Raw genomic sequence first — 22,340 nt, 5'->3', positions numbered from 1 at the left:
AGGTGGGATAAGTATGTAGGAAAAAGTTTAGCGAGATTGAGGAGAGAGAAATGAGGATCAGTTGGTTTCCAAGTCTGTAAGACGAACAGTGATTGTTCTCTGGCTGTTCCCGAGATGTAGCAAGCAATAGTGTTGAATGTTAGTGAGTTTTTGTGGAGTTAGTGTATCTAACAGAAGCTGAAGCAGCAAAATATTGTAAGTCCTATTTTCCTACTTATATTCCAAGAGTCACTGTTCAGGCCAACGAGAGATTCAGTTTATCGTAAAGAGAAGATATTCCAAGAGTCAATTTTTCACTCGGGCCAACGAGAGATTCAGTTTATCGAGAGGAGAAAGGCTATCATAATTTGAATGATTGTTGCTTTTGAAGGAGATCATTAAGGACGATATACTTGCAACAATCTGTTGTAAGATTGCTGATTACATAGGGAGCGGTTGAGAGGAGATAATACAGTCTACAAGGAACAAGGATTTGGACCACTCATCATCAGAGAGAGATATTTTTGTTTTCTGCAGTTTTTTTTTCTTTTATTGATAACACAATTTTTACACGTAATTTAGAAAGGATATAAATATTTTGATTAGGAGAGTTAGAATAGTTTGGGATTTTGAGTTTTCAATTAATATTGTTTGTACCATTAATTTTGATTGTTCACGTACGGAGAACAAAATTTTGAGAATCCTTATATGAGATTGGTTTATTGAAAACTTTTGAGTGTGAATTATTTCATTATTTTTATTTCAATATATAGTGTTAGATCATATGTGTTTTTTATTATTCCGGTATTCTCTGGACCTTACCTTTCACATGTAATAGCATAGATATTGAAGCACGAATTTAACCCTGAGATAAAAGAATTAAAAATTGTGATAGAGTCATAATCATATCATTTAAATAATTTTAATTAATCAAAAAAATTAATTAGCTAATTATTGCTTGGCGCACCAAGACTTAAAATATCACAATAATATATATATATATATATATATATATATATATATATATATATATATATATATATATATATATATATATATATATATGTACATATATATATATATATATATATATATATATATATATATATATATATGTATATATATATATATATATATATATATATATATATATATATATATATATATATATGAGAGAGAGATTAAAGGTAAAAAAGAAACATTAGTGTTTGAAAGGTTGCTAAAAAAACTTTTGGACTTAAAATAAAACAAAAACTTTATGTTTTGAACTATTTTATTTTATTATAAATATGTTCGTATAAAAATGAAAAATTGATATTATTATTTATTCTCAACAAATTTTTATCCCAGCGGATATCTTTTAAACGTTTTAAAATATTCTCAAAACTTACTGAGTACGTGAGATCTCTTGATTGTAGAATCTTTAACACGGTAAAGCGTAAGATAATTTTCTTAGTTTATTATACAAATTCACAGCTTCTTTTAAACTTATTACAAGACTATTCTTCATCTAAAAAACAAATAATATTTAAAAAATATTATACATTTTACAAACCGATGGTAAAAGTATGATGAATGGCAAGTGTAATAAAATTAAACACTATTTACAAAATCAGAAATTAGATAAAACTTTATGTATGTACGTGTAAAGCAGCACATGATAAGTACAGAGGTTTTGCAGAAAGGAAAAAACCATATTATGATTCCTTGTCCAAAATGTGTAGAAGTATACGCCAATTATATGGAAGGTGTTGATCTCCTTACTTGATGTTCTCATAGAATACTTATAAGGTCAAAAGAAAACTTGAATAAGATTTTTTATTCATTTCCTCGACATATGTCCTTTAATAGTTGGTAATTGTGAAGATAAATGTTCATTAGCAGGAATTCTGACGACTATTTTACACTGACTGAATTCAAACTTGGGTTAGCAGGAATTCCAAGAAGGATGACGTATCACCAAAAAAACGACGCAGATTAGTTTGGGAATCCACGTATTTTTAACGATTTATATTAAAAATATATTGTTTCAGTTAATTTTTTCGTTTCCTTCTTCTCATGGCGCCGTCTCCTTTCGAAGGTTGGCGATCCAAATGGCAATTGTTTTGGAAACTGCTGCGCGAAAGATTTCTGCGGATGAGCGGTCGAACCATCTCCTCTGGTCTTTCAGCCATGAGTTCTGGCGTCTTCCTACTAATCTTTTGCCCTGTACTTTTCCTTCCAGTATAACTTGAAGTAATTCGTATCTTTCGCCTCTCAACACATGACCCAAGAAATGCATTTTCCTCTCTTTGATTATTCTTAGTAATTCTTTTTGTTTACACATGCGACGAAGTACCTCAACATTAGTAACTCTTTGTACCCATGGAATTCTCAACATTCGTCTGTATATATACATCTCAAAGGCATCTATTCTTTTTTCTATTTCAGAGTCCATTGTCCAACTTTCACAGCCATACAGTAAGACAGAAAAAACGTAACATCTGATCATTCGGATTCTAAGCTGCAAACTAAGGTCTGATCTTGTAAAAAATGTTTTCATGCTCATGAATGTCATGAGCTCGTTTCCTTCGAGTATGACATATTGTTTTTAACAAGAAAAAAAACACGCAATAAATGTGCAGTCTCTCTTATGCGATTGTCTCATGAATTCTACGCAAGCAGCAGTCGCAGGCGAGGCGCTGTGCACTCGTCAAATCGTAACTTTATACAAGCGGTCTGCCTTATGCATCTGACGCAAGGAATCGCACGCGTCTGCTGCATCGACTGCATATGATAATAGTGTGCTGCAGCGACCGCATGCGTCCAATTCACTAAACACTAAAAAATTGCGTTTGTAGGTTATTGTCACATATTTTGTGAGAAAAAGGTAGTGTTTTTGTCTATAGTATAAAACTATGAATTTACATTTTTATTTTTATTTTAAAAAAGAAAGCTAAGAACAATGTTAGACCCTAGAGCTAATTTCTAAAAAATTGCTTCCACCGGAGGAACAAATAGCAACATGTAGCAACATTTTTGTTGCCTGTGTTTCTTCTTGTTTGTAAATTTAGGAACTTATTAGCAACAAATGTAAACTTTTTATTTCCACTGACAGAACTTTTTGTTTCCGGTCGTTTCTGATAACTGAGAGAGAGCAACTTAGTGTTTCCACCGCGGTTGGTAAACATGGATCAAGATGATGAAATAGCTGCAGCAGCGGCGGCCTATATAGTGTTGTCGGCAAAAAAGAAAAAAAGAAAGCACAAATGTTGGGTGAAACCAAGTCTCTGTGATAGAAGTGAATATGGTGGCATGCATCTACTCAATGTATTAAAAAAAGACGATGTATACATAGGAAATAATAAAAATAATGGTAGTGTCAAAAATTTTTTACGAATGTCCAGCACCGATTTTGAATGGTTATTATGTCAAATTGCCCCCAAAATACAGAAAGAAGATACAAATTATAGACAAGCCATTTCACCAATGGAACGACTACTGCTCACACTGCGATTCCTTGCAACAGGCGATTCTTACCATTCCTTGATGTACTTGTTCAAAATTTCGGTATCATCAATTAGTAGAATTATACCAGAAGTATGTAAAGTAATCGCTGAAGTTCTGAAGGATAAACTTAAGGTAAGTAGATACCTCGGTAGATATACAGCTTTTCAATCAAATGACATAATGTAATTAGTAGTAGACATTTTATTAAATTTTAATAAAAACCAATTTTTTGAAGTGTGAGAAAAAAATTAACAAGATATTCTATTTAAATTCTAAATAAAAAATTTAAAAAATCTAATTAAAAAATTAAAGAGATATTCTTTTTAACAAATAATATTTTATCAGTAATTTACATCAAGTCCTGCATCTGACATGGCCAGACGTATCGCATCAGATATAGATGATTCTTGAAGATTTCTACAAGGCTGCTTTTCTTTTGAGAGTGTCGAATTGTTTGTCTCTCTTTGGGGAAGATAGTTAGTTTCATAACAAGAGCTATTTGGGGATGGCATAGGTGTGTGTGTTGTTGAGGCTGGTGATGTTACAGAATCATTGGTACTGGATGAGTAATAGTTCTGGTTATCTGAATAATATCTTGCTGTGTTGTTATTGGCCGAAGGTGTATGCCAACTTTGATAACATGGAAATGGCTGATCGTATTTACCCATAGATGCGTCATACAAAATATTAGAGATCAAATGCTCTACCGTGTTTTTAGCGTTTTCATTTTGAAGATTTTCGATTTTACAAGCAACTAGTTCGCCGAAAATTTGGAACCGATTACGTGGCTTTTTATTTTGTAGCTGCTTCAGCAATACATATGCCTCTTCCTGTCGTTCGTCAGTTTTCACATCAGCTTGTCTTTTCTTCATTGTTTTTGGACTTTTAAAGAGCCTAGGTCCCTGTTTACTTTTTGTAGTGCTGCTTGTGGAAGGCGTTGGAGATCTGGTTCTGTTTTCATTAGGCTTTGTAGGTGTTTCAGTAATAGCAGCAACAGTTTTGTTCAGAGTGTCGACGTCATTGTTCGCCTCTCCAACAATAAAACAAGAATCAGTTACTGCATCTGCCTCGTCTGCTATATTGGAATCTTGCGATTCAACTTCCCCGCTGTCCGTTGCACTGCTGTCTGACCCATCATCTTCACCCTGAAAATTAAAAATATATTTTTACTTCTTACTCTTTTAATATGAAATACAAATTATATTTAAAGCGAGAGAAGTTTTGATTAAACAAATTTACCGGTTTTTAATTTTTCAGATGCCTCAGAGTAGAGAGGAGTGGCTTATTACGGGACATCAATTCGTTAATCTTTGGAATTTTCCTAAATGTGCCGGGGTTAGGGATGGCAAACACATTATGATACAAGCACCAAAACATAGTGGCAGTGAATTTTATAATTATAAGTCCTTCTTCAGTGTGGTGTTATTTATTGTGGCCAACGCAAATTATGAGGTGATGTATCTTAATGTGGGCAGCCAAGGTCGTATATCCGACGGTGGAGTGTTTGACAGTACTCATTTCAAAAAAATGTTATATCAAAACACGCTCAATTTGCCTGAATTAGAACCATTGCCAGGAAGAACAAAAGCTGTTCCGTTTGTTTTTCTAGGAGATGACGCTTTTCCCCTATCACCAAACTTATTGAAACCTTACCCTGGCACTCAAGAGAAAGGTTCCTCAAAACGAATTTTTAATTACCGCTTGTCACGCGCTAGGCGTATTTCTGAGAACGTTTTTGGAATCATGTCTGCTAGGTTCAGGGTATTAAGAAAACCCATGCTACTTGAACCCGACAGAGTGGAATTAGTTGTTGCTGCATGTGTATATCTCCATAATTTTCTGAGAAGCAGTTTACATTCCCGAAAGTCATACTCACCTCCTGGCACCTTTGATTCAGAAGACAAAGATACGGGCGAAAGGATCCCAGGTTCTTGGAGAAACGAAATAAAGAACAATATGTTTGCATCACTGCAAAAACAAGCACGTAATTCAACGTTGGAAGCTAAACAAGTTCGAGATGAATTTGCTCAATATTTTATGTCACCCAAAGGAATGGTTCCATGGCAAAATAATTTTTAACTTTGTATAAAAATTACAAATAAAACAAAAAAAATACGTACCTCACTTGTAGTTATTCCTTTTTCAGTACATTTTCTAACTTTGTTCCTGCCCGCAAGAAACAACAAGACTTCATAAGCAAACCATTTTGAAATAAATACGGCGCCGGCTCCCGACTTTTTTAACGTACGATATTTTTTTCTTTCTCTATAGAATTGAGCAATAACATTTTTCATTTTTCTTTTCACTTCTTCTATATTTGAGCCTGTTTTTTCTGCCAATGTTGTCCAAGCATCGTGTTTCGCATTTCTACATTTATACTGGGCGTGCTTTGTATTCCATAAACACTCACAAAGCTTATAGTTTTCGATTAATTCGAGTACTAACTCATTTGTCCACATGAACGGCATTTTTCTATTTTTTCACACGTCCGACCGACTATAAATTATTCCACGTTCGCCGTCGAGCTGCACTAGACAAAAACAAGTCACTACAAGTTGCTGTATCTGTTTCCACTCAGACAACAATATGTTTATGTTGCCTGTTGTTGCCGTATTTCTTTTGAAGTTTACCGCTAAAACTGGAAACCACCAACAATCGCAAACATGCAACATTTGTTGTCGAAACAAGAAGAAACACTTAGGAACTTTGAGGAACTTTGCGAAACATTTTTAAGCAACAAGCAACAGAAACACAAAAGTTCCTTCATGTTCCTCTGGTGGAAACTATACTTAAGGGACCAGAACTTTAGAATCCAGCACATAATGATTATAGAGATGTAAATAAGAGGAACAACGTTTGGGAAATAATAGCAGCCAGCGTTTAAGACAGTAAAACGGCTGTTTAATAATTAACAATTTTCTTTTAATTTATTGATCTGAGTTTAATACTTGGCAGTTAATTTCGGTAATTACTTACATTGTTAAAAACTGATATTTTGACATAAATTTCAAACTGTTGTTGCTACTATCTTACTGCTGTTTTTCTTGTTTATGATCCAATTTTCGGCCCCATATGTCATAATACTTCGCACTAATGTTTTATAAATCTGTTTTTTTGTCTTCATAATGAGATGTCTATCCCACCATACTGAGTTAAGTTGTCGGATTGCTGTTCTTGTTTGTCCTAATCTTTGTGTAATTTCTTCCTCTGTTGTTGCCTGTTTCGTGATTATAAACCCCAAGTATTTGAATTTATCCTTTCCTTTGATTGTTACGTTGTCATCAATCTGTAGATCTTCTATGTCTTCTTCACTTGTAGATAGGTACTCTGTTTTCGCGAGGTTAATATCTAGGCCAGCCTTGGTATATTCTTCTTGTAGTTTCTTCATCATGTAGCTGAGGTCGTCTTGGTCTTGTGCAATCACTACTTGATCGTCTGCAAAGCTTAACGTATATAGGTATTCGTTTCGTACCGGTACTCCCATGCCTTCACATATTCTTTTCCATGTAGTCAAGGTTTTCTCTAAGTATATTTTGAATAGGGTTGGAGATGTGGAACAACCCTACAGGAGCCCTTTTGTTGTGTTGAAGTCTCCTATGATTCTTGTTCCCATTTTAATGTGATCACTTTATTTTCTTTATACAGAGCTTTTGTAGCTTCTATGAGTTCCGTCTGTATTTCTAATTTGTACATTGCCTCCCATAGTTCTGACCTTGGTACAGAGTCATGCGCCTTTCTCAGGTCCACAAATGCCAAATGTATATCTCATTTTTTGCTTTTTTTCTTTTCCAACAGTTGTTCCAGTGTGTATGTGTGGTCTATGCATGATCTTCCTGCCGTGAAGCCTGCCTGATCCTCCCGGATTTTGCCTTTTATCGCTTGCTCTATCTTTTCTCGCAGTATCTTCCCATAAGTATAATCTTCCTATTGATATTACGCTTATTCCTCTATAGTTTTCGCATCGTTTTCTATCTCCTTTCTTAAATATAGATGTAATATATGCTTCCCTCCATTCCTTTGGGAGCTGTTCTCCATTTATGGCTTTCTGAAATATCCATTATATCATCCGGTGTAATTTTTTTGATCCATATATTAAATATGTTCTTAAGGGAAATACTACTAATTCTGATATATAAATATTTAGTTGAATCTCTTTTTTAGCATGGTTTACTTGTTTGGAGGAATTTACAGTAATGCACTCCATGCATTATCCCCAATTCAAAATTATGTAGGTACTCAAAATAATTTACAAAAAGTAAATTGTATTCAATCCATTATTAATACAGTATATTTGCCAGCTTTAGTCACATATATACAAAAGAAAGAATCTACTTCTCTTTTAATTAAGTAGTAGTGTTATTCTACTACTTATATTTAGTTGCAATTATATTCTACGATTCTGTAACTCTGCAGGTCTCTCCCACATTTTTTAAAAATTGAATGAAATAAATAGGTAGTCATTAACAGTCCAAAAGTATTTTTTTTAATATACATATATTAATATATTTTCAATCATTGCTGCTTTCTGAGTTCAGTTCAACCAAGTAAATGAATTTGAATGTAGCATTCTTAGTGATGTCATTCCCGCCATAAGAATGTATAAAGAATGCATTAGAGTGTGTAAAGTTACCAGACAACCTGTCTATTTACTAACCTTGTGCGCAGTGCATACTTTTTGAACCAATGTTGCCACTTCTTCTTCTTTTTCTTCTTCAGCCTTCATTTATTCATTGTTGGACATAGGCCTCCTCCAATTGCTTCCACGCTTTTCTATCTTTTGCAATTCTCATCCACTGCTTTCCAGCTACAGCTGTTATATCGTCTATCCATCTCTTTTTGGGTCTTCCCACGCTTCTTTTTGTTTCTCGAGGTCTCCAGAATGTCACTTTATGAGACCATCTGTTGGTGTCTTGTCTTGCTACATGTGCTACCCATTGCCATCTCAATGTCGCTATTTTTTCCATGATGTCGGTTACTCTAGTTCTTCGACGTATTTCGGTATTAGGCATTTTGTCTTTGAGACTTATATTTAACATGGCCCTCTCCATGGCCCGTTGAGTTACTCTTAATTGTTCTGCCATTTTTCTTGTTATTGACATAGTTTCCAATCCATAAGTTGCAACTGGTAGTATACAAGTGTCATAGGTTTTTCGTTTTAAGTGTATTGGGATTTTTCTGTCTTTTAAAATAAAGCTCAACTTACCAAAAGCAGCCCATGACAATTGTGTCCTTGTCACACTTTTCAAATATATTGTTTATTGCGAAAATACTAATTCTCGACCTTCATAAAGGATAATGATACTGAGTATCATTTCAGTTTCCTGTTTCTAAGGGATTCATATAACAGTATTTTATTTGTTATTAACTTATGTTATTATATATAGATTAGATTTAATTTCTTTAGTTTAGGTTTTAATTTGATTATGATGAGTTTTTGCAAAATACTAATCCAATTTCTGTTTCCTTCGTATTTCGTTTTATGTTATATTTCATTGGATGCATTGGTTATTCACATCTTTTTGGAAGTATGGCTTTCTTACCGCGAGCTAGGTGTGATCCTGCATAGGAGTGCAAAAATAAAAACAAAAGAAACGCAATGAAACGGGAACGCACGGAAATGGAAACACAATGTAACGAAAGATCGCGCGACCATACACTATGTGGTGCAATAGTGAACGCAGTCCCATGCGTCCATCCTTAATAAAATAAAATAAAATACTTCGAATTCGAATCCTATTCCAAATCCAAATCCTATTCCGAATCCAATTCCGAATCCAAATTCGAATCTGAATCCTATTCTAAATCCAAACGAATTAAAATCGAATCTGAATCCTATTCTATATCCAATAAAATTAAAAATTTAAATTCAATATAAAGGTAATCTCTTTGGGCCTGAATACCAAAGAATTAAGTAGCCAGGAGCATACTGTTTTTCTCGTTGGAGAAATTAGTAGGCAAAATGTCTTCTCCAAAAATTATACCGAATAGCCAGGTGGCATTAAAGACACTGGAAAATCGACTAGAAGTTAGTTTAAGTAGTAGACAAAATTTCTCCACTTTCTGAAAGTCAATTAATATCCAAATAGCGTAAATCAATCTGTTTATAATCAAAGTCTTAAAAAAAATTAAGGCATATTATCACATTAATGCAGTGTATAGGCAACCATGATGTAAAAACTTAAACAATAATTTATATTACCTCCAATAGACCAGTAACTTCCACGGATTGGTTTTGTTCTTGATGGAACATTTCTAGAAAATATCTCTTTAACATTTCTAGATCCGAATAATTGGTGGACATTTTAACTGTGTCACTTCTATTAAATGTTATTTCTATTTTACTAAAATTTGCTGATAACTGAATAATAAAATCTTTCTTGCTGTCATTTAACAAATCGGCAAACAGTTCAATATCTAAGTTATGGTAACAATTTTTAGTCATGATTTCTATGAATTTATGTTTATCTAGACCTGGACAAGTTATCTGATAAGGTATAGAAGATACTTCTTTAATGGCAGAAATATTGGAGTCTTTATTGTAAAGAGTGTTCAACTGAAGAATGTCATCCATAAGTTTGTTTTTCTGTTTTCTCTTATATTTAGAGAAATGGTACGAAATGTTGATATGCAGCGTATCCAATTTTACAGCTGTCCAATTGTTTGTAGTGTTGATTAAATAAGCTACCAATGTGGATTCAATAATATCCTCAGGAACAGCTAGGACTTCTAAAATAAGCAGATATTTCCATTAGTATATCCATATTTGTAATAATATTATTAAATATTTAAAAAAAAGTGTTTTTTCTGTATTTATGTAGTTTTATAACATAATTTTAGTAGTATTATAGTATTAGTAGTAATATTTATTTCGAAAATTTTGTACCTGGGAAGGAAAAAACCCAAAAAAAGAGTAAAAACAGAGATTAATAAGAATTTTGCGAAAATAGTTGAAGACACTAGTAGAGGCATAGAAGAACAGTGGAACGAAATGAAGACATCTATTACCACAATTGCGCATAAATATCTAAAATCAAAAAGAGAAAAAAAGCAAGAATGGATGACAATTAAAATATTGCAGATCATGGAAGAGCGAAGAAAATTAAAAAGTAGAAATGACGACGAATACAAAAAGTTACATAAGACTATACTAAAGGAGATAAAAGGAGCAAAAGAAGCATGGCTGACGGAGAAATATACGGAAGTTGAAACACTACAAGGCAAACATGACGAGTTCCATATGCAAAAAAAAATTAAAGAGTTAAGGAAACCCAAAAACAACGCAATACAGGCATAGTTGTAGACATTGAAGGCCAGATTAAGAGCCAACTGTAGCAATCAAAAAATTCCAATACTTGGCATCGGCAACTAACAACAACGTCACTGTTCAGAGAATTAAATTTCTGGAACATTAATATATTAGAATATGATGTTCATGATGCCACCTGTTCAAAGAATTGTTAAATGTTTAAAGTTCAAAGAATTGTTAAATTGAATACCACTCATTTTAACTGTGTTGTGAACATAGCCCCTTAAATAAGTTTTTATTATATACTGATGATTTTAAACTTTTCAGGAAAATCAATAATATTCAAAATTTCAGATTACTTCCAAAGGATTTAAATAAACTTTCACATTGGTATTGACAAAACAAAATATCCTTAAATATCAACAAGTGTTGTATTAATCTTTCATTGTACAATTGATAATGACATTCTCCATCTTGTTACAAATATAACCGGTTTAGGAGTAACTCTTGACAAATCTCACATAGATAGCATTTGTCATAGGGCTCTTAAACTACCAGATTTTATTAATAGTACTGTTAATGTTTATTGTTGATATGTTGCTAGAACGAAAAGAATTTAAAGAAAATTTGTAAGAATTATAGCCTATATAATGAAAAGTCCTTATAATTATCTACTTCGAAAAGCCTTTTAAATCTTCTTCACTCAAAGATAGAACTTATTTAGACATGGGCATTCTATATAAATTCTGTATTAACTTAGTTTATTGTCCTATGATTTTAAATTCCATAGATTTTCTAGTACCTAAAAGAGTAAGGGGAGCTGTCTGAGAATTGAAGATGACTTACACAGAATGCTAGATCACTTCAACATGAAAGTTAAAGAGTTCAATATGAAAAGATGCACAAAAGGTACAAACTAGAAATTGAAAAGAAAATGGTAGAATGGGTAATGAAATTTAAATATCTAGGAATCAATGTATCAAGTGAGAAAAATATCAAGGAAGAAATCTGGGAGGGTAGGGTGGTAACAAATGCTAAAAGTAAGTAGAACATCAAGAGGCCTTAAGATACAATATAGAAAAACCAACATCTACACTTAAACCAACACCTGAAAACAGATGAAAGGAGAAGCATATGAACAAAAACAAAAAAGACACTGATGGTAAGCTCAAGACAAAAGAAACACAAGTAGAATAGACATCATAATGAATGGGTGCAAGGTCGAAAGGAAAAATGGAATAGAATGTACTGATGTTAGTTCTAGCTGTATCCATTCAGTGATGATAATTTTAATCTGTCAACTACTACAAAGTGCATACCGAGGTGTCTAAACTAATGGGATAAGTTAAATGAACATACAGAGATGATGAAAATAAAAAAAAATTAAAAACTCACCTACCATTGTTTTCCTTTTCAAATTTATAGACTTACTAATATAAAAGGCATCATTCTTATTTTCAATTGAAATGTTAATGAACCAGTCTTTCTTACATAGTTTGTTAAGTAATTCTTCTGCTAAATATATTTCTATTAGATAATATTTACACCCTTCCTCCATGCATTCATGAATACTTTGTGTTAGATCTTCGCCATACAAATTGAATAATTCAACAATATCTGTAAATATTTTAACACTAATATGAGACAACTTGTCGCTAAGGCCGCTTTTTATTAAATTATGTATTATTATATTATTGTTTTCTTGTTCAAGTTCTTCAGAAAGTTGCAAATTTCTCTCATATTCCTTATTCATTTCATTAATCATATCTTCATATTTTTTAAATGCTGAAGATGAAATAAATTCCATGTTATGATATACTAACTGAAATATTAATTAAATAAAATTAGTTGTTTATTATGTAGAGAACTGTGGACCACAGTAGTCATTAACAAAACAAACAGCAAACAAAAACATTTAAATTAAATAAAGGTTATGAGTTATGAATATGAATCGGCTGTTTATATTTTGACAAAATATAGGCAATATACAAATCATCTTAAAAAGTGTATCATTTCTAAAGAATATACAAGCAAATAATAAATATTTCTTAAATTTTTCAAGAAGTACTTTGTTTATGTAATTTCAAAGTTTTTAATTAAAATAAACAACGTTAGTAATTGTATTTATTTTTAAAGTACATGTAATTACTCAGATCAGCCATCCTCAGACCTGCACGTTTCAAGTAGGGGAACCTAAATTTGATAGTAATTTGTGCAATATTTAATGAAACTACACCATAATTTGACAAATCTTATGTTTATTTATTTATTTCTTTACAAGGAAAATTATAAAAGTTATAATAAACAAACGTTTCTGAGAAAAATGTGCATTACAAAAATAAAGGGAAATTTCCCATTCTGCCCCACCCCCCGGGGCACAATACTATAGCTAATTAAGCTAATATCATTGGCAAAAGTTCACAGACGAGAACGCCAGCCTTCATTGGACTTAGAGTAGTAAGTAGTAATCATGGCAATGCAAGCACACATACAAGCAGGCCGTATCTTCTTCTGCGCTATCTTCGGATTCAGTTTCAGATATTTTTTGTTTCTTTGCCTTAGTTTTAACCTGTTTGTTCTTATTTTCTTTTCTTTTTTGTTGAGAGCAGTCTTTCCACGCTTTTTTACAGCTCTTTTTGTTCCGGCTTTAACTTTTGGCAACGGAATTAGGTCTCTTGGCGACGTGACTGAAAAATGTGTGTCGGTATTAGTACGAACAGGGGAATCGGGCATCCAAGAACATCCGGGTTTAGGGACATTCACTGGTGGGGGAAGATTTTCGTTGGCGTTGTTTCCTGGATTGTACTGCCAACAGAATTTTACGAGGGATATCTGTTGTAGCTGTTGGTAGAAAGTCATCATCGGTGAATTTATTCATATTGGATGGCCAGATGCCAGATTTTTCAAAGCCATTAAAGGCAGTTCTCATATTTGCTGCACTTAAGAAAGCCTGGTCAAAAAGTGTTGATATGTCCAAAAGCTGAACCACTCTCCCTGGATGCGACCTGAGTCACTTCCTTATTTCATCCTCATAATACAAGCTCAAGGGCTTCATGAATACAACGTCCAATGGTTGAATTTTGTGAGAGCAATGAGGAGGGAAGCACAATATTAACACACCGTTGTCACGTGCTAGATCTATTGCGGCCAAGTTCTTTGTGTGTGACGTATGCCCGTCAAGGAAGTAACAGAAGTGGGTGTTCTTTCGTCGCTTTAAAAAATAGAATGAACTGTTGTAGCCATTTTACGAAAATCTCTGCAGTTATCCAACCAGAGTCTTTCTTTTTTCGCGGAAATATTAGCATTCGGGGCATGTAACATCCGGCAGCTGAGCAACATATTTCGGCTGTGACAGTCATGCCTCTTTCGACAGAACTTAAGACACCTACTTGACGTTGTCCTCTAACAGCTATTATTTTCGAAAACTGCCTGGGGACCACGCTAATACCCGTTTCATCACAGTTGAAAATTCTAGAGGCATCTAATTCGTGCTTGTCCAGAATTTCATTAAGCAGGTTAAAAAAATTTACTACTAATTTACGATACTACTACTCTATATTCTAAGTTGCTTCGGGTTTTCTTAAGCTTAAATCAGGGTGACGTTGGAAAAAACCTTTACACTAGTCTTCTCCTGTCATTTCCGATGTTCTGTTGAAGTTATGCTTGCAGTTATTCTTTTCTGCTAGCTGGTATGCTAGTCGGCGAAACTCTTTCATAGTCATGCCGAACAGTTGTTTTTGCATATATTTCAGATAAACGACAAGATCAAGCCCTTGCTCAATAGTGAAAACAGTTTTATACTTTCCTGACGTTTTATCAATGACAGCGTCTGAATTCTCTCGTCTTTTCTGAACATATCGCTCCAGCGTTGATGATGGGACACCAAACCGATTAGACGCAGCCACATATCCCGTAGTTACGTACCATCTGCGATCAATAAAAAACATAATCAATACGAGAAGTTCAAACGAGAAAATACGAGAAGAAAAATATTTATCAATACTAAATATAATCGGGGGCGGAATGGGGTATACCCCATTGTGTCCCACCCATTGTGCCCCAGACAACCGTTCCCAGAAACATTAGTGTTATAATAGCTTATGCTTATTGGACGCGAGTCATTACTACAGTTTTAGAGAGCTAAAAGTATATTGAAACAAACATGTACGGTTAATTTCGAAAAAAAAAAGTTAGTAAACAGTATAATTACCTTAGCGACACAAGTAAAAAATTAGAATTTACAGGTTTCTTCTTTGATCTCCGATACAACACCAACAATGCGTGCACCCAGACTGACAACGACTACTTTATACGACTCGACGTGACGAACTAAGCGTTTTGTGTGATATTCGCGCGTCTATGTCGTTTGTATAAGGTAATATCACGTCGGTTTCCCATTCTGCCCCGGGTTCCCCTATAAAATATGTAAGTATTTTACCTACACATCACCCTACCATATTATAATAAGTCTCTATGACCTAGGATAATACGAAATCCTTCCAAAATTTGATTAAGTCCATGATTTTGAACCAAAACGGTCTAAGTTATAAAAATGATTACCTACTATTAAAAATATCTTAGAAATAATACAATATCAGTACTCAGATTAGTTTTTTCATATATCTCAGAACTTAGAACAAAAACTTAGCAAGAACTCGTCTTATTTCGTCTTACCGGTGATTTTAATGGTTCTAAAAGAAAAGGAAATACAAATATTTCTAAATAATTGAAATTATATTCAAAATTGATATATTATGTTCCTTTCTGATTTATAAAATATATTTACCTAATCAGTGGTTTTATTTAAAAAAAAAACATTAAACAATATCATTTTAGCATATAGTTTTTTTTTAATAGAGCAAGTTTTCCAATAAATTCATCTTTAAATTCTATGTTACTCCAGAACATTTAGATCTGGACTATCTGGAGACATTAGATAGGTATAAGAACTATGTGACAACGATGATGATGAACGTGTACAATCATGAGGGGATGTATTAATGAACTGCAGACGTTCTTTCATCATGACTTCTTGTAATTTCTGTTGGCAAATTAGAGCACGATGTAGTGGCATTCGCTTTAACTGCACAGCCAAACTTCTACAGAATAAGTCAAATTCATCTTCGGTGTTTTTTTGAGCGTCATTGCAAATGTTTTTCAACTGTTTTATAGCCCTGTATATTGCTGTATCACTGCATCTTTTCCGATTTCTCGACGCATGAGATGTATTCGCGAGAGGCTGTTTATCATTTGCTATCTGAGATTGTCCGTTATGTTTTTCTTGAGGAGTTTCCTGACCCTTCTCTGTGTTTTTATATTCTGTCACCTGTAACTGCTGCTCTGGGATGCTCTGTAAATAAAATTATAATATTGTTTCAGATTCTACAAAGCGAAAAGTGAGTGGAGAAAGGTATTGAAGAGTTTTTACAAGATGTGGAATTTTCCAAACTGCTGTGGAGCCATATATGGAAAGCTAGTAAAGATAAGATGCCCGCCAAATAGTACTTCTGAATGTTTTCATTATAATAAAAATTTCAGTATTATTCTATTCGCTCTCGTATACGCAAATTAAAATTTCATTTACATAGATGTGGGAACAACGAAAGGACAAAATGATGTTTGCGTTTTTGAAAAATCAACATTTTTTAGCTGTTTGGACAAGTTTTAGATAGGTTCCTCTGTACTTGGAGATATATTCAGTGACAAAGACGTTGGTAGTAAATTTCTTGATGTACAGCAGTGAACGCATATTCTTGGCTGATATGCGGATACCTTTGGTAGTCCAGGGTTTGTGATATTTTGACTTGTTTGTTAAGAGTGTTAAACTTAGTATATACTGCTTCGTGGTCAGAGAGTCCTGCATTATTAATTGTAGAACGTACATCAAGGGGTGAGAAATCTGAGACGATATAATCAATTATGGTAGGTAGATGTTGTTTTAGTAATTCTTGTAGGAGAATTAACGTGCATTGTGAAACCATACGAATATATTAACCAAGGATAATTGAGTAGCACAAGCAACAGCGGAATTAATATTCAGCGTAATTAATATTTGAAAAACCAATCCCACTCACTGTGTCAAAAGTGGAACAGTTAATAAAAAAAACATGCGCTCTTTATAACTGGCTTAGAAAAACAAGTCCCAACTTCCCAACATTCACTTGTCAGAGAGGAACTGTGCGAATTTGGGGCACAAATTATAACCTGATGTTTATCAGGGATAATGTAGGATTCTAAGGGTGAAAGAATTTTTCAAATCGGTCAAGTAGTTTCAAAGCCTCAATATAATCAAATAATCAAATCTTTTCTTTTTATAATATTAGTTTAAATAGTAGGTACTTACAAAGTTAGATGTGCTTTCCCTTGGAACACACACAGCATTCAAAAACTCATCGGCTTGTTTAAACCAAAACAACTTCGGAACATAAATATCATCTGTGGAACAGCCGCTTTTGGTCGATCATTTTATCTTTGTTAACTCACAAGTATAACGAGTACGGATACTTTTAATTTTCAATTTTATGTCTTCTTCGGTTACACCACTAATATTCAAATCTTCAATTAGCGATTTAATAGCATTTACACGACAATCTCGGTTTTTATAACCCTCCGTTTTATAATTCCATAGACAAGAATACTTTTTAAAATGTTCCAAGAACAGAGGCGTGTGCTCTTCCTTCCATTTGAAAACCATTGTGTATAAATAAGTATGTAGTCTCTAGTCTATGTAGTAGGTGGGATATTGTTCAAATACACCCTTACTCTTACTCGACACTGTGTGTGGCGCGCACTACTGACTGTAAAAGTTGAGATGGTAAAAGTGAATCGTTCAATTCTTGTGTTTACATTATTCATTCATTTCTCATTCAACAGCATTGAAGATTGAACGCTACAAGTGAAAATATTGAGCTTGTTTAATAATTATTATTTCAACGCCATTGAACGACAACATTCAATGATATGGAATGACTCTTTTTTATGTTTACATGGATCGATTTGGTTGCTTCATCCAAATTGAAACGCAAAACTTAATCGTTTAATTTCGCCGTAATATACGGGACACACATCACTAGATAATTCTAGAATGGGCATAGATCAATTGCACATGATGTGTGTTTAAAAATTTCAAGTTTATTTAATTTTATTTATTCTCTTTATTTTACATATCGATTTCTGTCGGCAAAATTTTTTCGTTAGTATTTCGATTGTAAATTTATAGCTTTATATTTATCATTTCATTTTATAATTTAGAAATAACTAAATTTAATATTATCAAAATCAAACTTCGTGTAATAAGTGTGATCTTTAAATATGGAATAAAAAAGAAAAGTAAGATTATTTGAATAGTACTTATTTGAAGTATCTCAGTTCTCCAGTGTTTCTGGAAATATTACTACGCAATATGCCACAGAGTGACCTCATATTTTTATTGCAGAGGCCACTTGTTTCAATGTACGTTTTATCTTGATTCTGATAAAGCAAATTTCTTTGCTATTCACGCAGCAGTTAGTTTTGAACTCTTCTTCTTCCTTCTTATATGTAGGCTTTAAAGCCTGTTTTTTCTTCAATATTGGTCTTCTAAATTGTTTAAATTATCGCACCTGGTGTATCTTTTTCCTGGTCTGCCAATACTTCTTCTTCCATTTGGTGACTTATCTCGTGCTATTCGTACTATCCTATCCTCCGCCATTCTACTAATGTGTTCGTTCCACTCCTGTTTCTGTTTTGTCACCCATCCATTTATGTCTTCTATGATGCATGCTCTTCTTATGCTTTCGCTTCTCTCCCTATCCAACACACTTTTCCCTTATATTCGTCGGAGTATTTTCATCTTTGCTGTTTCTAGTAGTCGTCTCGTTTTAGATGTCTCAGGTCTTGTCTCCGCCGTGTACATTAATATACCTCATTGGTAAATATTTACAAAAGCAAAACTTACGTTTGAAAAAGTTCTACTAAGTATCTTAATAAATATGATCGCCTAATTTAATTCTTAGATTGTCTTTCGTTCAGGTTGTTTCGACTACAAATCTGTTAATAGTGCAGTAAATTTTGTTCCCGTTTAACTTAGTTTTATCGTAGTTTGTAGTGATTAGACGTATTTAATTGTTAGTTAAGTTTAATAAAAACTTTTGTATACAGTAATTTGTGAAATTAATTTGTGTAGGCAATGGATTAATTGACTTACTTACTTGACAGTAAGGTAAATATCGATTTATTTTTATCACTGTAACTCATATTTTGAATTATACTTGGCAATAAAATTATAATGTCAATATTAACGTACTTCGCTTGGACTATAAGAATCATTTTAGAGAACCATCGAGTGGGCCGGACTTTTCGTCGGCCGGAATTTTCCTTTTGAGAATTGTTGCATTGTGGCCAGTTAACTTTTAAGAAAACAATTACAAGGTCGTAGCTTTTGTCAAAATCTATTACCTCTACCTATCGCTGAGAATATGAAACCACGAGAAATATGTTAGAATGTAAAACAAAGACCCAGTATATCAACCAAGTACCCAAAAAATTAGCGACCAGATCTACTATACAATAGAGAGTCCCATAATAATAAATCTATTCCAGCTAAACAAGCAGATTTTAGACCAAAACGGTTTTGATGGATCTGTATCTTGAATCAAAAACCCCAGAAAGCAGTGGCAGCTCTTATCACTTTAAGAAGGTAGTGCCAGAATTCAGGCAGGTGCCTAAATTTTTAGTGACGGGCTTACGATATTGTCAAAAAAGGTATAAAATAGTAAAAGGTATTTACTATTTCTGGGGTGCCAAGAAATTGTCCAAAATTTATCAAAACAGTTTCGTAAATTAATTAACAATAAAAAACTCGATTCGACTTACGACCAGTATTTACTGCTGATAGTACTTACAGTTTGTTATTACGATTGAATCTCTAGAGTCTGTTTACAAAATTATAAAAATAACACTATTTCAGTATCTACACATACGCACAAAGTTGTATAATATCACTTTTAAAGTTTCCGATGAAGTTCATCCTTCTTTCTTTTTGGGTTGCAAAGTTTTCAATGACTTTATTAATAACATTGTCAATGCCATTTACAAAATATTTTTCTGCAAATCGCATGCCTAAAGCACTAAGGCGTTCTTCTTTCATGGTATTTCTAAGGAATGTTTTAGTTCGTTTTAGCATCGAAAAACAGCGTTTTGCTGCAGATATTTACATAGCAACGGTAATTAAAATATTTAAAAGGTTAATAGTTTCTTAAAATGTACATTTAAAAACATTCTTCTTTTAATAAAACTAATAGCGAAACAGCTCCAGAGGTAGTATTTAATTCGTCTCTCTGATACAGTACTTGTAATTCAGTTTTAAGCCGAGTTTTGTTTAAAAAATAAAAAATTTCTGCATGTTTCATTAAGAAATGATTCGGGGAACTGATGCTTGTAAGTAGAAAACTTCTCCGACATAAATAAATTAGAAGCAACTAAATATCTGAAGAAGGTGAATCTTGTTTTTATTTGCAATACAACTGCATCGCATATCTCTAAGGCTTCCTGTTTTCTGCTGCGCCTGTTCTCTTCAATTCGCGCCCTTTTTTATTGGTTTAACATTATCCATTTCTCTCCGTGATGTGTTTATTTCTCCTTGAATATTGTCAATAATGACGTCCATTTGCTCCCTTATACCTTGAATTGCTGAATTTTTTTTTCACCTTAACAGAACCAATTCATACTTTGTATGTGTGAAAATATAGCTTGAAAGCAGGTCTGTTAGCCACAGATTTTTATTTAATATTTTTTAGTATGATATATTAGTTTTTTATCAATCATACTTTGTAATTTATAAAAAATAATTTCTGCGTGAGGCATTATTTTAAAAAATATTAATAACCAAAATACCAAATGGTTAACCTGAAGCTTTAATTTACAACCATTTGCTTGATTAATGGACAACAAATCAAGTATTGTGTATAATGTGCATAACTGAAATGAGGTTTTTTCTATTTTCATAAACAGTATGAACACCCCGTGATTGAAAATTCAAACATGTTTAGGGAAATTTTGGCAACCTGCGATTAACCACCTCATCCAAAATTGTTGTTCTTTGAAGAGACGTAAAAAAGAATCAGCACAAACCAGATAAATTAGAGAAAAGTATCCTAGTCTGCTTATTGATAGAACATGCACTTGTCATAATTTAATTCATTTGGTGTGCATAGCAATTAACATAGTTTGCAAGAAGATGTGCTTCCTTAATAATTTTTTACACACAATTTAATCTACTACTCATAACAGATGCGCCATCATAACTTTGAGTAATTAATTTGTTCGGAGTATGTTTTAATAAGGGATTTAAAGTATTTAAAATAAATTCAGCGATTGATTAGGCATCATGTTTGTCCAGCTCGTAAAAGCTCCAAAGCTCTCATCTTTCCTAATTTCCTCGTCATAAACATCGTTTATTTTGGGTTGTTTTTAAGGTACTTTTAAAAATTTAGAAATTTGAATATGAACCTTTAAGTCGTTGTCTAATTTGGGGCTAAAATTGACCAGCTTCTTAAATATACCTCTGTTTTCTGAACTTTTCTTTTCGTAGTGACTTCTTAAAGCTAACTCGAAAGCTCCACAAATTATAATTTGATTAAAAAAATATCGATTCTTATCTTCTTGTTTATTGTGTAGGGTATCAGGATAAGCTGAATTTAACTTGGTTTTTATATTTAACTTACAAAGCATTGAAAAGCTAAAAACATTATTCATGTGCACTTTAGATTTTTCATTGGATTTCATTTTATCCCATATAAGAACAAGATCATCGGTGCCTTTGTTTGACCAAAACTCGTCACCTCCAAACAAAACATATACAAGACAAAACAGATTGTTAGTTTGTTCGTAGAGACACAACCAGCTACTTTTATCATAAATAGTTTTATTAAATTTACGACAGCGAAGTTTTTGTCCACTTCCACCTTGTTTTTTAACTTTTAAATCGGGTATAGTTCATTAATTGTCAGAGCGAATAAAGGTAGCTTTCACTTAAAAATAATTTAAACAGGGTTTTGAATGTAAAGTTTTTTAGAAAACGAATTGTTTTACGTGATAAGCTCAAAAATATTTCAAAAAATTTTGAGGTTTTTTTTTAAATGCGCGTACTTTGAGGTGGTATCGCAAATATAAAGGCTGGGAATCAACACACACACAGAAAAAAAGGACATTGCCGTAATATTTTTGCTTTTTGTAGGATCTAATAGAGCACTGAACTTGGAAAAGCAACTAGATTGCAGCCAATCCAGTTCATGGTGTATGAACTCCTTGAACTGGAGTCAGACTTTTAAATAGAAAGTGATAACGACGATGACTTTTTTGCCCTTCGAATGACTCTTTACAGATGGACTACAGTTTGTACGTTTAATTTTGTTAATACTCAATAATAAGAGCTAATTTCACAAATAAGTGACAAATTATATACCTTAATGTAACTTATTTTAAAAAAACAATACAAAAACTATACAATAGCACACTGCATTTCCATCCGGTTTGTTTATACTATTATGTGGCGTTTAAAACTGTTTGTTGATTGGTTGAAAATAGCTAGAAGTTATTCAATTCAAGCCAATGTTATTTTTATCCGTGATCAAATTTATTTAATATT

At 32.9% G+C, this 22,340-nt stretch overlaps 1 protein-coding gene across 1 annotated transcript; it reads right to left on the bottom strand.

The window, feature by feature from the left end:
* Window positions 1-1,240: 1,240 nt before the first annotated feature.
* Window positions 1,241-12,625, bottom strand: LOC140449826 (uncharacterized). Its single transcript, XM_072543184.1, has 3 exons — window positions 12,110-12,625; window positions 9,668-10,194; window positions 1,241-1,489 (listed from the first exon to the last, which is right to left on the bottom strand). The coding sequence occupies exons 1-3, from the start codon at window positions 12,519-12,521 to the stop codon at window positions 1,403-1,405; spliced, it is 1,026 nt and encodes a 341-aa protein (XP_072399285.1). The 5' UTR covers window positions 12,522-12,625; the 3' UTR covers window positions 1,241-1,402.
* Window positions 12,626-22,340: the final 9,715 nt, after the last annotated feature.

Source organism: Diabrotica undecimpunctata, chromosome 9 (genome assembly GCF_040954645.1).
Source record: "Diabrotica undecimpunctata isolate CICGRU chromosome 9, icDiaUnde3, whole genome shotgun sequence".
In the NCBI taxonomy this organism is placed as follows: Eukaryota; Metazoa; Arthropoda; class Insecta; order Coleoptera; family Chrysomelidae; genus Diabrotica; species Diabrotica undecimpunctata.
The sequence above is the reverse complement of the archived record's forward strand: the minus strand, read 5'-3'. Positions and strand labels throughout refer to the sequence as shown.